General features: G+C 42.3%; 1 protein-coding gene across 3 annotated transcripts in view; it reads right to left on the reverse strand.

The window, feature by feature from the left end:
* Positions 1-13,978, reverse strand: part of Dpysl3 (dihydropyrimidinase like 3) — a 106,591-nt gene that overhangs the window by 56,862 nt on the left and 35,751 nt on the right. Inside the window, exons 1-2 of one of the 3 annotated variants that reach the window (XM_047556407.1) lie at positions 1,051-1,148; positions 408-611 (exon numbers count right to left, since the gene is read on the reverse strand). The exons of 1 other annotated variant lie outside the window; for it this stretch is intronic. In XM_047556407.1, coding sequence (XP_047412363.1) covers positions 408-446 — 39 coding nt within the window. In that variant the 5' untranslated portion in view covers positions 447-611; positions 1,051-1,148. Of the gene's footprint in view, positions 1-407; positions 625-1,050; positions 1,149-13,978 lie in introns of those variants that run through there. One more of the 3 variants, XM_047556408.1, reaches the window with a different exon arrangement.

The raw sequence follows: 13,978 nt of genomic DNA on the forward strand, positions 1-13,978 counted from the left end.
CCACACCCCGCCGGGCCAAAAGGATCCTTCAACAAGCAACACTCCTCAACCTGGGCGGACGCACGGAGCCCCAGGCGGAAAGGGAGTCCACGGAGAGCCGTGTCCCCTGCGCTCTCGGGAACTACGGGCAGTGGGAAAAGAGGACAAATAATCCAAAGTTCTCTGCGCCGCTGTTTGGGTTTCCTCTTTGTTTTGTTTCCCCCAAATCCATGGGTCGCTCGGTCTGTGTGGCGCCCGCCGCGCCGGCTGGACTGACCGCCGCTCCCCACCACCGGACCGCGGGTCCCCGCTCTCTCCCCGGGGACCCGGCCAGGGAAGCCGGCAGGACCAAGCTGCCCCGCCCGCGGCGCAGCGGGCAGCAAGTGAACCCGGGAGGAGGTGGCAGCGGCGCCCGCGCCTGGACTCACCGTGATCCGCGGGATGTTCTTCTTGCCTTGGTAGGACATGGTGGCGGTGGTGGCTGCAGCAGCTGCCTCCCTCCCTCCTTCTGCTCCTGCTCGCCTGAGCCTTGCTCAGCGCACAGCGCCCCGAGATCAGGTGGAGCGAATGGTGCGCTGGCCACGGCCGCCGCCTCCTCTCGCCTCCGCCCCCCTCCCGGGCTCCCGCGGTGGCTGCCAGAGACAATAGTAAATCTCCCTGGTCCCCCTTTCACCCCCGACCCCCCCGCCACACACACCCTCCTCCACTCGCGTTCACGCCCGGGTTTTGTTGTGTCTTTTTTCTTTTGTGGTGCCAGCTGGGACCCCGTAAGACAAGAATGGCTGATCTGCGACTCCTCCCTCTTCTCTCTTATCCCTATTGATTTTCCTCTTTGCATCTGCCTCACCCACTTTTTCTTTTTCTTCCTTTTTTTTCCTCCCCCCACCGGCTAGTGCAACGGAGCCAGCCTGTTCCGCAGCCACCAGGGGGCGCGAGGGGCTTTTCCGGGCGGAGATGCTGCAGCCCCGGGTGTAAGAAGTACAAGCGTCGCCCTCCCTGGCCTCCTGGGCCAAGCCCCTCCACGCGCCAACGCCTCCAACAACCCTTAGACCGATTTTCCATCGTCCCCACCCTTTTTTCAGAAAGGCGATGGCACCGGACTTCCCTTCTGGAACCCGCTCTCCATCCTCGCGCGGGCTGGCTGTGGCGGCAGTCGTCTTTGTTAGAGCGAAGGGCTGGGCGCCGCCTCTGCTAGTCGCAGGGTATGTAAACAGCAGACGCAGTCCCTTAGAAAGCAGAGACCTGGTCAGGCTTTATGCAGCCTGGTCACCCTACTGGTATCCCAAGACTATGAAAAAACATCCCGAGAAACTGTAAAGCATTTATTTGCTTTCAGGGGCTGAGTGGTAAAGTATCTCATTAACCATTCTCTATTTTAAAAATATTCTGAGCCATATTAAAAGAAAAAGAAAAAGAAAAAAAGAAAAAAAACTACACAATCTTACTCATAGAACCGAAGAGAAAACATTAGTGCTCTGTGGATATAAAGTAGAAAACACCTGTAGTGCAGAGACAGAAGCCTGGGCAATGTTCTGATTTGCAGCCATTGATTTTGTGAGTGGAACTACTACTGCTGCCGCTCAGCAGCAACCGTGTGCACTATTCAAAATTCTGAGTTTATTGTTGATTGAGATTATAGGACCAAAAACACGGCCTTTCCGTGCTGGGATATATTGTTCTTTAGCTATGTGCTAAAATGAAACAGTCAAGGGAAACATTTGGAGAGACCACTATAGGTGGGGTCTTAGCGATGGTTGGGGTGTACCGGGAGCTTTTTATGATCTCCTGAAAAATAATCCCAAACATACAATTTAAATAACAACAAAAAATTGGCTTGCTATACAAAGTTTATAAAATCCCCTATCACTCCCTCTCCAACTGTCAATCCTAATATCCTACTAAATGGAAATTCTGCAAATGCCAAGTCTGTGTTAGGGATCTTAAATTCACACTTCTGAAGTCAGGCCTCTGACCACACTTGTGGACATCTTATCATTAGGTTGAAGGCTCACATACTGTAGAGAAGCTATATAAGGCATCCACAGAAGGAGGGGACAGAATGCAACAGGGTGGGCTTTCTACAAACCTGAAATGAGCCAGCCTGGACACATAATCAAAGGGCACTCTAACCCCCCTTAAACACTCCCTCTCTGATGAATTAATCCAAGCTCCTGGTAACTCATGGGTAACTGGACTAATGTGTCTTAACAGGAAAAGTCCATGGCAGTTGGCACTTGATTTCTGTGATACTCCAGCAAGGAGGATGAATGCCAAGCAAGGTCACCTCCCTGCACTCTTTTGCAATACACAGGGGGAAAAGAAAGAAAAGACTGGGCCAAAGGCACGCCCTAAACATTTTGCTTTGTTCTTAAAGCATAAACGCTGAGACCACTAGCCAGAAATTGTGAAATTACAAAGCATTCTGGGATTGGCATGCAAATGAGCAAGATTATATTTAGAGCAGAGTAAAAGGAGAATTAACTACAATACTATGAAACTTTGCAGAGTTCTGTCTCCTTCCCACATGTTTTATTGCCCTACATTTGCTGGAAAGGATCTTGCAAACTTTACTTTAGAAAAGTGAAATTATGTACCGGACCTTGAAAGTCTTAAAAAAAAATACCACTGCATCATTTTTTCCCCTTTAATTTCATGGGTGTCTCTGCCTTAACTTGCACCCGAGTTATCTCTTCTGTTATGTCATTATAATTCAGAAACTCTTTACTAAATATCTTTATGCCATATTTTTTTATCACTTGATGATTGTGTGTGTGTGTGTGTTTTGTCTCAAACTACAAGACTTGATTAAACCTTTTGAGGTCAGGTTTGCCTGCAAGAGGCTATTCTGAATGGAATTGTGATGTGCTCCTCAGATCTGACTGCTGTGACAAGTCATGCACTGGAATACATAATAGCCAGCTAATCGGTTCAAGCTGTTGTCATCATCAGAACCATACAACAAACAATTTCTCCCTGTTTTGTTCTCTTCAGTCATCTTTCACTTTCTTAAAGTCTCTATGATGAATTTGAAGGAAAAAGCCTTCCCTGGCTATGCTTCTCGTATTCCGGGAATAAAAAAGGCAGCCATCAACACAGGATGCCTCTGTGTCTGGCCAAGGGAAAGAGAAGTGGAACCAGTATGGATGTTTTCCACAGTAGAATGACTCTGAATGGTTTTCCTTGGATACACAGCAGTGCTTGGCTTTAGGTACTTCAGGAAACTATGAGAGAGACACAGAGAAACAGAGACTTGACTTAGCTCCCAAAGAAACTTCATTTTGACCACTAAACCTGCCATACTCTCAGACTTGATGGCTACTCTATTCTAGTTACTCAATGGTCTGACCCCATCCTTGACTTCTCTCCTTCAATAACCTTGCACTCCATATCCAATCTTCCAGCTACTGTAATTAGTTATGTCCCTTAAATATATATCCAGACTATGATCTCTTCTCTCCATCTTCAAACTTCTTTATGTGTAGCCGCCATCAGTTATCAATCACTGCATTGCTGCATAACCTCCTAATTGGGTTCTTTACTTCACCATCATTCATTCATTCACACATTCTCATGACATATGACATTCACATACCATTTACATTGTGCCATTTTTTTTCTAAGTGCTAGTATTGCAAGGGTGAATAATAATGATGATGATGAAAATATCCCATATCTCATAGTTTCCTTTATACCCTTAGTCAAAAGAGCACCATTGGTCATTTGCTAACCCCCTTTCCTGCTTTATTTGTCTTCACAGAACTTTTCACCACCTGACATATTAATATATTATTGGGTATTATCTATTATCTTCCCTCCCCTCACTAGAATGCAAGCTCCTTGAGGTCAGGAGATGTGTCAGTTTTATTCACTGAGTACCTGAAATAGGCCCCTTGCCCATAGAAATTGCATAGAAATGATAATTATTAGGAGAGTGAATGTAAGAATTTAAAAATCTGTATCTGAAGGAAGGGTAATTAAGTGGAATAAAAACTATCCTGTAACTAAATGGCAGGTAATTAGAATCTAGATTTTTAAATATCTACTTTTGCTTCTCTGTGGCTTCCTGGGTTTCCTGATTCTAGATTTAGACCAGGTGAATTCAAGATGGTGAAGAGTCACTTTGCTAACATGATAATTCCAAAATTGCAAGGCAGCATAAAGGCCCAGCAGAATAGATCCAGTACCTGAGCCCTGATTAGATAGAGGTCAGGGGCTCTGAAAGAAGCTGCCATCAGAGCTTATGGGGACGATCAAAAACTTTGTGTTGAAGACTTTCTTTAAAGAAATAATATTGAGTTCCAAGGGAAAAGTATGGACTATAATCCAGAATGGTTTGCTGTTTAAGGACTTGGAAGTGAAAGGAACCTCAGTCTACATTCCAAACCACTTCCTATGTCCACGATCTTCAGCAGATGACTTGGACTTTCAGAGCCCTGGCTGGTTTCCTTATTTCTAAAATGGGAACCTTCTTACCAACCTCACAGTGTCCTTGTGATGATTTATTAATTCATTCAACTAATATTTATTGAATATTTACTATGAGTACAGAAGCACCGAGGATACAAATATTCAAACAAACCAGGTAAAATCCTTGCTCTCACGAAGCTTAACTGCATTCTAATGAAAGAGATGAGTCAAGATAAGAGTTGCATGTCACATGGTGGCAAGTGTTTTGGGGATGAATAAAGCCGGGAAGGGAGGTAAAAGTCCTCAATATGTACTGAGAATAGGGTAACTTTACACACAGGGGTCCCTGGAGGCTAGGTGAGATAATAGTAGCTTGGACCAAATGGTAACAATGAAGGTGGTTAAAAAAAAGGCACATATTGGATATATTTCAAGGAAAGTCATCAGAGTTTGCCAATGGATTAGACTGGAGTGTGAGAAAAATAGGAATCAAGGTTCACACTTAGTTGTGTTTTTGTTTTGTTTTGTTTTGTTTTTAATTTCAGTAACTCAATGGAGGTGAAGGTGCTGTTAGGACTTAGATGCTTTGACATACCAAGAAGTTTTAGACCCTACCTATGAATTGAGGTCCCTCTGACCTTTGTCTCTCCCCATCTCAGCACAGACAGAAACTTTCTGTAAAGTTTCCTTATTTACCTGATTAGCTCTGCCAAAGGAAACACAATTGCCTTCAGTCTTCAAGCTGAAATTTCATTAACCAAAGACTAAACTCCTCATAGGAAGAAACACCACAGTCTGTCAGTACACCTGGATACTCCTGTCACAACAGTCATCTAATGCAGTCCCATAAAAATTCATTAACAATCCATTTTCCGAGGGCCAAACAAACTTTAACCCAGGCCACTATGATTTCTCCAAGCCCAATGGTTTCCTCCAAATCACTTATTATTGCCCTAAAAATTATCTACATTCTCTATTCTCCCCCTTCTCTATTGAATAAGGTATATAAGTTTGAGTCATGTGATTGCCTCCATGAACATAATACATCTATGTGTCTTTTCTCCAATTAATCTGTCTTTGTCAGCTTCTTAGAGGGTAACCTTAGAGGGTAAAGGGAAGATTTCCCTGTGCCCCTACAGTGGGTTCTACTCATACAGGGAAATTCAAAGATGGAAAGGGATTAGGGGAAAAGGTCAGGAATGTGTTTGTGGACGTTCTTAGTAAACATGCAAGTGAAATGTTGAGCATGTAGGTGGATATTTGAGATTAGAAAGCTAAGGGGGAAATCTAGACCAGAGATAAATATTTGGAAGTTGTCAACATACAAATGTCATTTAAAGCACTAGTTCTGGATGAAATAACCAAAGAAATGAGTGTGAGGGGGTGAGATGATGGTAAGAGTACAGTGTTCTGAAGGTCAAGAAACACAGCATGTTCACTTTGTAAAGAAAGGCCAAGGAAGATGAGAAAGGATCCTGCTGGATGAAAATGCTCTCTAGGTCACAAGGACCTTGACCAGAGTACATACCAGTATCTTAATATTTGCCTCAGTGTTTTGTGGGACGTGTGTGTTGTGTGTGTGTGTGTGTGTGTGTGTGCGTGTGTGTGTGTGTGTATAAAGTGATTCAAGGGACATTTACTGAATACCTACTATGTGTGCCAGAGCAATTTTGATGGGGTTGTGGAGTAAAATCTCACTGGAGTGTTTTTAGGAGAAAATCAAGGTGGAAGTTCCAAACATATTATAGACAACTCTTTCAAAGGATTTTTATTATAAATGTACAGAGAAATGGATCAGTAGCTTGTCACACCACTGCACAGAAATAATAACATAGTTGTATGCCAAAGGGCTGATTCAATAACGAGGAACCTGCATGAGGCAGCAGAGAAATCAGACAACTGCTATATGGAAGTTCTCGTATGGGTAACACAGATTACATCCAGTGTTCAAGTGCAGGGCTTCCCCTTAGCTGGGAACAGGAATGGTTCCTGCACAGTAACTCAAGAGTATCCTGGAAGAGGCCTGGAGCTAGATTAATTTCATGTAGGGAGTTTGTGGAATTTGTCTTCTGACTGCATCTATTTTCTCTGCCATCAGGTAAAGCAATTTGGGAGAGAAGGTTCTGGAAGTTAGAGGAGAGAAGAGTTGGTATGCAATTATTTTCCAGGAGAATCAAGGGATTAGGGAAACAATGGCATGATGATCTGGCAGCATCCAGTAGTCCCTTCAGTTCGTGTCCATGAATTTAAATAGAGATAGATAAGCTTGGTTGTGACAAGCCACATGGAGCTGCATACGTGCAGGCCAGGAGTAAGGAGGGTGTGGAACTTAACAAGGGTTTTCCTAGTGAGTGCTGCAAAGAGATAGAACTTCAAGGAAATTGAGGATGAAGCATGGGATCAGAGCTGGTTAAAACAGAAGGCGGGACACATGTACATAAGGGAGTCAAGGACAGACTAAATAAGACTTTCACATAAAGCTCTTAGAACAAAGTAGGTTAATCACATGGCAGTTGTCCCTACCATTATTTTTAAGGTTTTGATTATTACTAGCTGAATTAATTAAGGTCAGGGACTATGTCTTATTTATCTTTACAGTTACCAGCTCTTTTAGAGTGTTTGGAATAGAGTCAAATCAATGAGGGGAAAATTAATTGCATAGATAGAAAAATCCAGAAAATTCTGTCTTCCTTTCAACCTCAAAAATACGTGTTCAATCATTTATAACTTTTATCATTAATAATATTTTCTACTTTTAAATATATGCATTTATATTTTGCTATATTAATATGGGAAAACATTTTCCCATGGTCTTAATTTGAAAGATAGAGAAAGAAGGTTCTAAAATAATATAGAGGAGTATTGAAGAGACAAAATCTACCTGCCAGGACTCTGTGAAATATACAAGCTATTATAACATTATACAAATAAAAAATTAATTTTAGAACTGCCCATAAGTCATTTGGGGTCATTAATTTTACTTAACAACTCAAACAAAGGAAATCTTAGTCATGTTAATTCCACTGTAAGAGAATGAAAATCAAAGTGGTGATTCACCTGCTATTATTAGATGTTTGCATATTAAATACAGAAATAAACTGACAAACAACTTTGCCTTTGATACTCATAAGCCAAAAAAATTATAAATTACAAAAAGGAATTCCCATGAACTGACTTACAATCAAGCTCACTCCCACCTGAGCAAAAGTGTAAGCCTCTACATTTCCCTAGATGGAGTTTTTCATTCCTTTCTTCAGTTAGACAATGATTCTGAAGGCTCTGGCCTGTTCCCTGAGCTTTGCTAGCAGTTCAACTCAAAGGCACAAGTCAAGGTTATGGGGCAAGTTTGGGAGGAAAGGATAAATTATTGTATGTTGATTTCTATCTCTGACCCAGTACATGCTAGACACATAGCTGAGCTACTCACACTACTGGGAAAAAATAAAATCTTGACAGTTTTGCCTTAAAGATCATAGGGATAGATACTATGATCTGATTGGTTTATTTAAACTTTGGAAATTTTTAAGAAGTTGTTTTCCCAAAATTGCTACTGTGAGTCACTTTTCATCAAGGAATCCCAGGTTTAACCTTTGGATTAGGTATATGCATGAGATTAGGAAAGAAGGCAGCCTGGCATATCATTCTCATTTTTAATACCTATGATCAGCTGTGTGTATAAACTTACGTATGTTCACTGCCCCCATAGCAGTAGCTTCTTCTCCTACTACCATCACTTTTGAACTACGTTATTCAGATGATATCTCCAAGAAAATCAGGGAAGTGGATCTGAATTTTTTTGAGGAGTAGCGGGACTTGAATTTGGGACTCAATATAAATTCACACTTTTGTCTCATTCATTTATTCACCTGTATAGGGCAAAATTTAGCAAATACTATTTGATCCTTTTTTTGGGTCAGAATTGATGTTAGGAATCATTTCTGCCACAACAGAGGCAGGTGGCAGCACTTAACCATCGAAAGCCAGGTGGATACAATTATCCATAGGGCCAAGGTCACAGTAGCCAGGAACATCTGAACTAAAGTTTTGAAGACGCTTAATAGATACTGTTCCGAGGAACAAGATGAATGGAAGTTGCTCAGATAGGTATGAGGGTAGGCAGAATAACCCTACCCACCACCACAAACGTCCATGTCCTCATGCCTACAACCTATGAAGATGTCACCTTACATGGTAAAATGGACTTTGTGATTAAGTTAAGGATTTAACCTCAAAAGTCCTTATGAGGTAGAGGAAAGTGAGTTAGAGAGAGGGAGGGAGGGAGTTGTGACGAAGGGGGAAAGGGCCAGAGCCAAGGACATGGAGACACGGCCATGAGCCATGGAATGTGTGCAGGATCTAGAAGCTGGAAAAGACAAGGAACAGAGTCTCTGCTAGAGTTTCAAGTAGAATGGACGTTATGCTGCCACCTTGATTTTTAGCCCCATAAGACACATATGAGACTTCTGATCCCTGGAACTGTGAGAAAATAACTGCTGTTTTCAGCCTCTATGTGTAGTCACTTGTTATAGCAGTAATAAGAAACTATTATAGGGAACAGTAAGAATAAATCAAGCACTGATGATCAGGAGGCTGAGAGTAGTTACTTCACTAAAAAGTTGTGAGTCCTTGCCCAATTTCTGAATATGCACTAGTTTTCAGGTTTAGTCCATTAAGTGAAGGTGAAGCTGGGTCATCAAGAGAACATAGCCTGCAACGCCATGCCCAGCATACACAGTAATGATTCACTTAGTCCTTCCACAACAGGTCCCAATGGCCACATGCTAATGTGATTACAACTGAGAAAGGGCACACCCAAACATCTTGAGGACTGACAGATGCAGGTCCCCAGGTGATACTCACTAATACTAACACTCAGAGACTTGGAGCACTAATACAGATCCTCTGTAGAGTGAAAACATGTAGAGGTGAGAAATAAATGGGTTCCTGGCCTAGATATGGCTTACTATTGGCCTCTGCAGTCACACATGGACCTAATGATCATTTTCACAGACTTCTGTTGATTAATTTCAATAGACAGATAGGGCAAGTAGCAAAACCCCATGTTGGTTTCTTAGTCTGTGGGGTAAGAGCTGGCACACAGAGAAATCTTGATAAGACTCTAAAACTGATCCCCATTCTAACCTAAGATAGTAAATCAAAAACATTTTGATTCTGAGGAGTGGCAGAGATTAGCAGCACACTTAAAGACATGAAAGATGCAGGATTGGTATTCCCCATTAAACCTCCCCATTTAATTTACAGATCTAGACACGACAAATACCAGACAAATCCCAGAGTGTGATTTGATCAAGTAATGGTCTAAATCTGAGCAGCTACTTTTCTGGAACAGACTGTCATGGCCTCGTGTACACTGACCATAATCATTTATCTAGCAAAAGAGTGCTTTTCCATCAGAAAAGGGGATCTAAAGCACTTCACACATACTTAGAACAGACAAGAGTACACATGACCCATCCTGAGACCAGAATACGTTAGCTATTATTCCTATCACAGCATAGTCTGAAAGATCTGTCTATACATCTTGAACATTTCAGTGTTACACTCCTTTGATGATGTCATGCAAATTTGACTAGATGAGCAAGAAATAACAAGTACATTTGGTAAGGCACATAAACTCTAGAGAGTGGGAGACAAAGTTTACAAAGATCCAGAGCCCAAAACCTAAGTAAAATTTTAGCAGCCTAGTGGATTAGAGTATGCCAGGATACTTTCTCCAAAATAAAAGATAAATCACTGCATTAGACAACACTTTTTACAAAGAAGGAAGCAAGAAACCTGGAAGGCCTCTTCAGGTTTTAGAGACAACATACTCCACACCTGAAAATGTGTTCCAGTCCACATATACAAAAAGTTGTCAGCTTTGAGTGGTGCCTAGAAGAACGGACTCTGTAGCAGATCCAGTTACAATGTCCTGCCACTTTGGCCGTAAAACCCAATAACACCTATGGTATCAGAGATATCTATGGTGGGAAAATATGCCACATAAAGGTTATGCAAGCTCTAATAGAAGAATCCTAATTTAGACTCTTCTCACTTTGGGACAAGAGAATTGTGCACTGTTTGTAAAATAGCTCCTTGCAAGCTATTAGACCATGATAGAAGTGGAAGCTTGACCAGAATCATCAAGGGAACATACAGCCAGAAACACCCATCGTCAGCTAGGTTCCCCCCATTATGTGATCAGGTGGCCTATCAGCATTTCATTATAGGTGGAAGTGATACATAAGATCTTCTCATTGAGGATATTCAATACCATATCCTCAGAAGCTGTGATCCTGAATGTGGAGGGATGGGCTATTTAAGGTCAAACTGAAGCACCAAGTCAGAGATGATTCTGGATAAGGAAAGAGCACCATCCTCCAGGATTTACTGTACATTTTAAATCAATGCCTTATATATGATGCTGGGTCCTAAAAGGAAGAATGAATACAAGAATCAAGGGGAAGAAACAGGAATGAGTGACCCTTTTACCATCACTCCCAAGGACCCAACTTGGGAAATGCTTGCTTTCCATCTCTGTAGTTCTAGGTTATTTGGTGCCTTTTCCTCAGAGGGAAAATATTTCCATCAGGAAGCATGACTCTTGGACCACAAGTTGCAACAGCCACTGGCTACTTTGGGCTTTTGTGCCCAGGAAATAAACAGGCAAGGAGAGTCAACATCCTTGTAGGACCCTGCTTGTCAGTTGGTGGGACAGTTATTACACAACGGCAGGGAGGAGTATGCACAACACCCTGCAAACCACATGGGTTCTTTTCAGTACTAGCTTGCCCAGCCTTGATGGCAAATGGACCAGTACATCAGTCATAACGCACTTGATTCTAAGAAGGGGATAGTGACCAAGAGCTCTGTCAGGTCAGAGCTCAGACCCGGGAAATAGATTCAGAATCCCAGCAGGTGGAGGAAAATGCAAGATACAGTTGGGATTGTGGACATGCTTTATTCGGGTGGTAATATTCCCTAACCAGCCCTCAGCTCCAGCTTCAGCCCCCAGCCAGTTCCATTAGGGGCCCCCAAGTCCTTTCTATAGGCTTTTTTAATATGGAAGCTAGACAAAGAAGGCACACTGCCAACAGGTTACATTAGCGGGCACATGCTCACAAGCAAATGTTTATGATCTTGAGTACAAACGCTGAATCAGAGTGTTTATGACCTTGACAACACACTAACCATAACACAGCCAAGTCATGACCTTGGTTACATACTAAAAATATAACAAAGCGTGCCGGAACCTCCAGCAAGGAACTAACTATAGGCATTTTGGGCTTGCCCCAGCAGGCTCTGACCCTCAAGATAGTGGTCCACGTCCCAAGCCCAGGTAAACTACCTGGACCAGCAGAGTTCCTAGCTAAGAATGAGGAGAATCTAGAATGGTCAATAGAGAAAAATAAAGGGTATTAGCGTTAAGAGCAGTTATGGAAAAAGAGGCCCTGAGACTCACAAGGAGAAGATACTCCAAATCCCAGAGTCGTTGATCCCGGAACTTACACAAAGTGAATTTGAGCAGTACAAGTGAATCTGCATAGTAGACACTGTGGGGCTCCACCAAGATCCTCATCACCACTGGTGAGCTTATTGCCCCAGGGGCTCTCAACTCAGTCTGCAGCCCTTTCTGGCAAGTGCCCTTATTTAGGAATTGCCCACCAAAAGGGCAGCCTGATCCAACACATCGTTAATGTGAGCAGATAAAGGCCTGCTTCCTCACCACAAAAGGGCAACAACTCTTATGGGTCCCCCCAGTTTCAGTGAGGAAGTCCGTGAAGTCAGGTTTGATGAGACCACTTCACCATTTGACTTGCCCTTGTGCTCGATCCTTCTTTCCCTTCCACAGGAAGGGATCCCAGGAACACTCCCTAGTAAACTTCCTGCACCCTATTTTCCATCTCACAATCGGCTTCCCAGGAAACCCAAACTGAACAGTGAGACTGACATTAAACATTGACAGGCACTTTTTCATTTAGCCAGGATTTAAAATTTTATAGATTTCACACTCAAGTTTAGATTTCTTTAAAAATTAAAGGTCCTGGCAATTCTAGGCTCATTGACACAAATTAGTACCCATCAGTTAGAGGCAAATACCAGCTGCCTTGTGACTGAACATATATTCTCCAACTAGGCAGAAAGCCTGTTGACTCTTCCTTTACATAGGACTGGCTTCCTTTTACTTATGCCACCTGCATGGTCTCTGGCCATTTGAATTTCTAATATTGGACCAACTGGAGACTCTCAGTTATTTAGAAATTATAGAACAGGGACTATGTGTCTCAAATGTGAGGGTTGTTCAAGTCCAAAGAAGTCTTTGGTTCAGAATGGAAGTAGCAGTGAGTTATCCTCAGGGAACTACCTCCTCCCCAGTCCCCCCCATCCACACTAAACCCTAAACCACATGATTGAATCTCTGAATGCTCAGACCCTTCGTTAAAAGCATATTTGAGAGCTTGTGCTGGAGCTGCTGAATCTTCAGTTAAAAGCAATCAATTTCACCCTTGGGTGAATGGAAACACATGTGATTTGCTTCCAATCTCCCCCTGTACAGCATTAGAGCTTACTCCCAGATGAAGGATGTGAGACTCTTTCCTGGATCAAGGCTCAGAACAGCAGGCCAACCCCCAAGTGCTGGGTTGCAACCCCAGTTTATATTTTCCAGGTTTCCTATCTGTCTCCAGGAAGGAACTTTGGTTGTATGCTGTGTGTGTGTGTGTGTGTGTGTGTCTTTCCTGTACAGTTACAACAAATGCCTCAGAGTCACAGGGCTTCATCAGCCTCTGATTCCCTACTTTTTAGAGAAGAAATAATGGCAGAGATATATGCCTGAGATCTAAGTCACAGGTTGCACTTAGAAAATTCCCAAGGGTACCATGGATTAAAAAACAGGCATCTCTTGCACATAACTGACATCAAGAAATGAGATTCTGCAGTTGAACTGGTCACCTCTGCACTCTGATCCCATATGAGATGCTGGGTTTCTGACCACAGGAGACCCAATTTAAAATGTTCACCAGAACCCATAGTACTTGGATAGTTTTGAAGTTCTAAGCACTTATTTCTCATTGATGACATGAACATAAGCATCAAAAAACAGGCTGAAACAAAGACAGGTAAATTTTCTAAATTCATTTCAAATTATTTGCAATTGGAATTTCAAGAAAAACTGAGCCTTACTTATCTATAAAATGGGTCGGTAGACTAGATAAGTGGATGCGCTGACACAGTCTTAAGGGATAGTGCAGGTCTTATGAAACAGAAAGATGGACCGATTCATTCATAAGGAGTTGCTGATGTATAAAATTGTATCACAGGGTGATTAAGAGAATAGATTTTGGAGTCTCTGTATTAGTAAGTGGATAGAAAATGAAGGAACCTGGTCCTTCTTAGCCACCAGTGAAGTCCTAACCTTGCTTCATTGTTGTAATGATATGACGAATTAGATAAGAACTTTTGGAACTTGGAGTACCGTATATTGAGCATTTTCCAAAAAGTCATAGTATTCATAACCAATTAATGCATATTTGAACAAGCAACCAGGTCCTGTTTTCACTACCTCATAGCCACAAATGAACTTACAATGACT

Source organism: Sciurus carolinensis, chromosome 6 (assembly GCF_902686445.1).
Source record: "Sciurus carolinensis chromosome 6, mSciCar1.2, whole genome shotgun sequence".
Classification (NCBI taxonomy): Eukaryota; Metazoa; Chordata; class Mammalia; order Rodentia; family Sciuridae; genus Sciurus; species Sciurus carolinensis.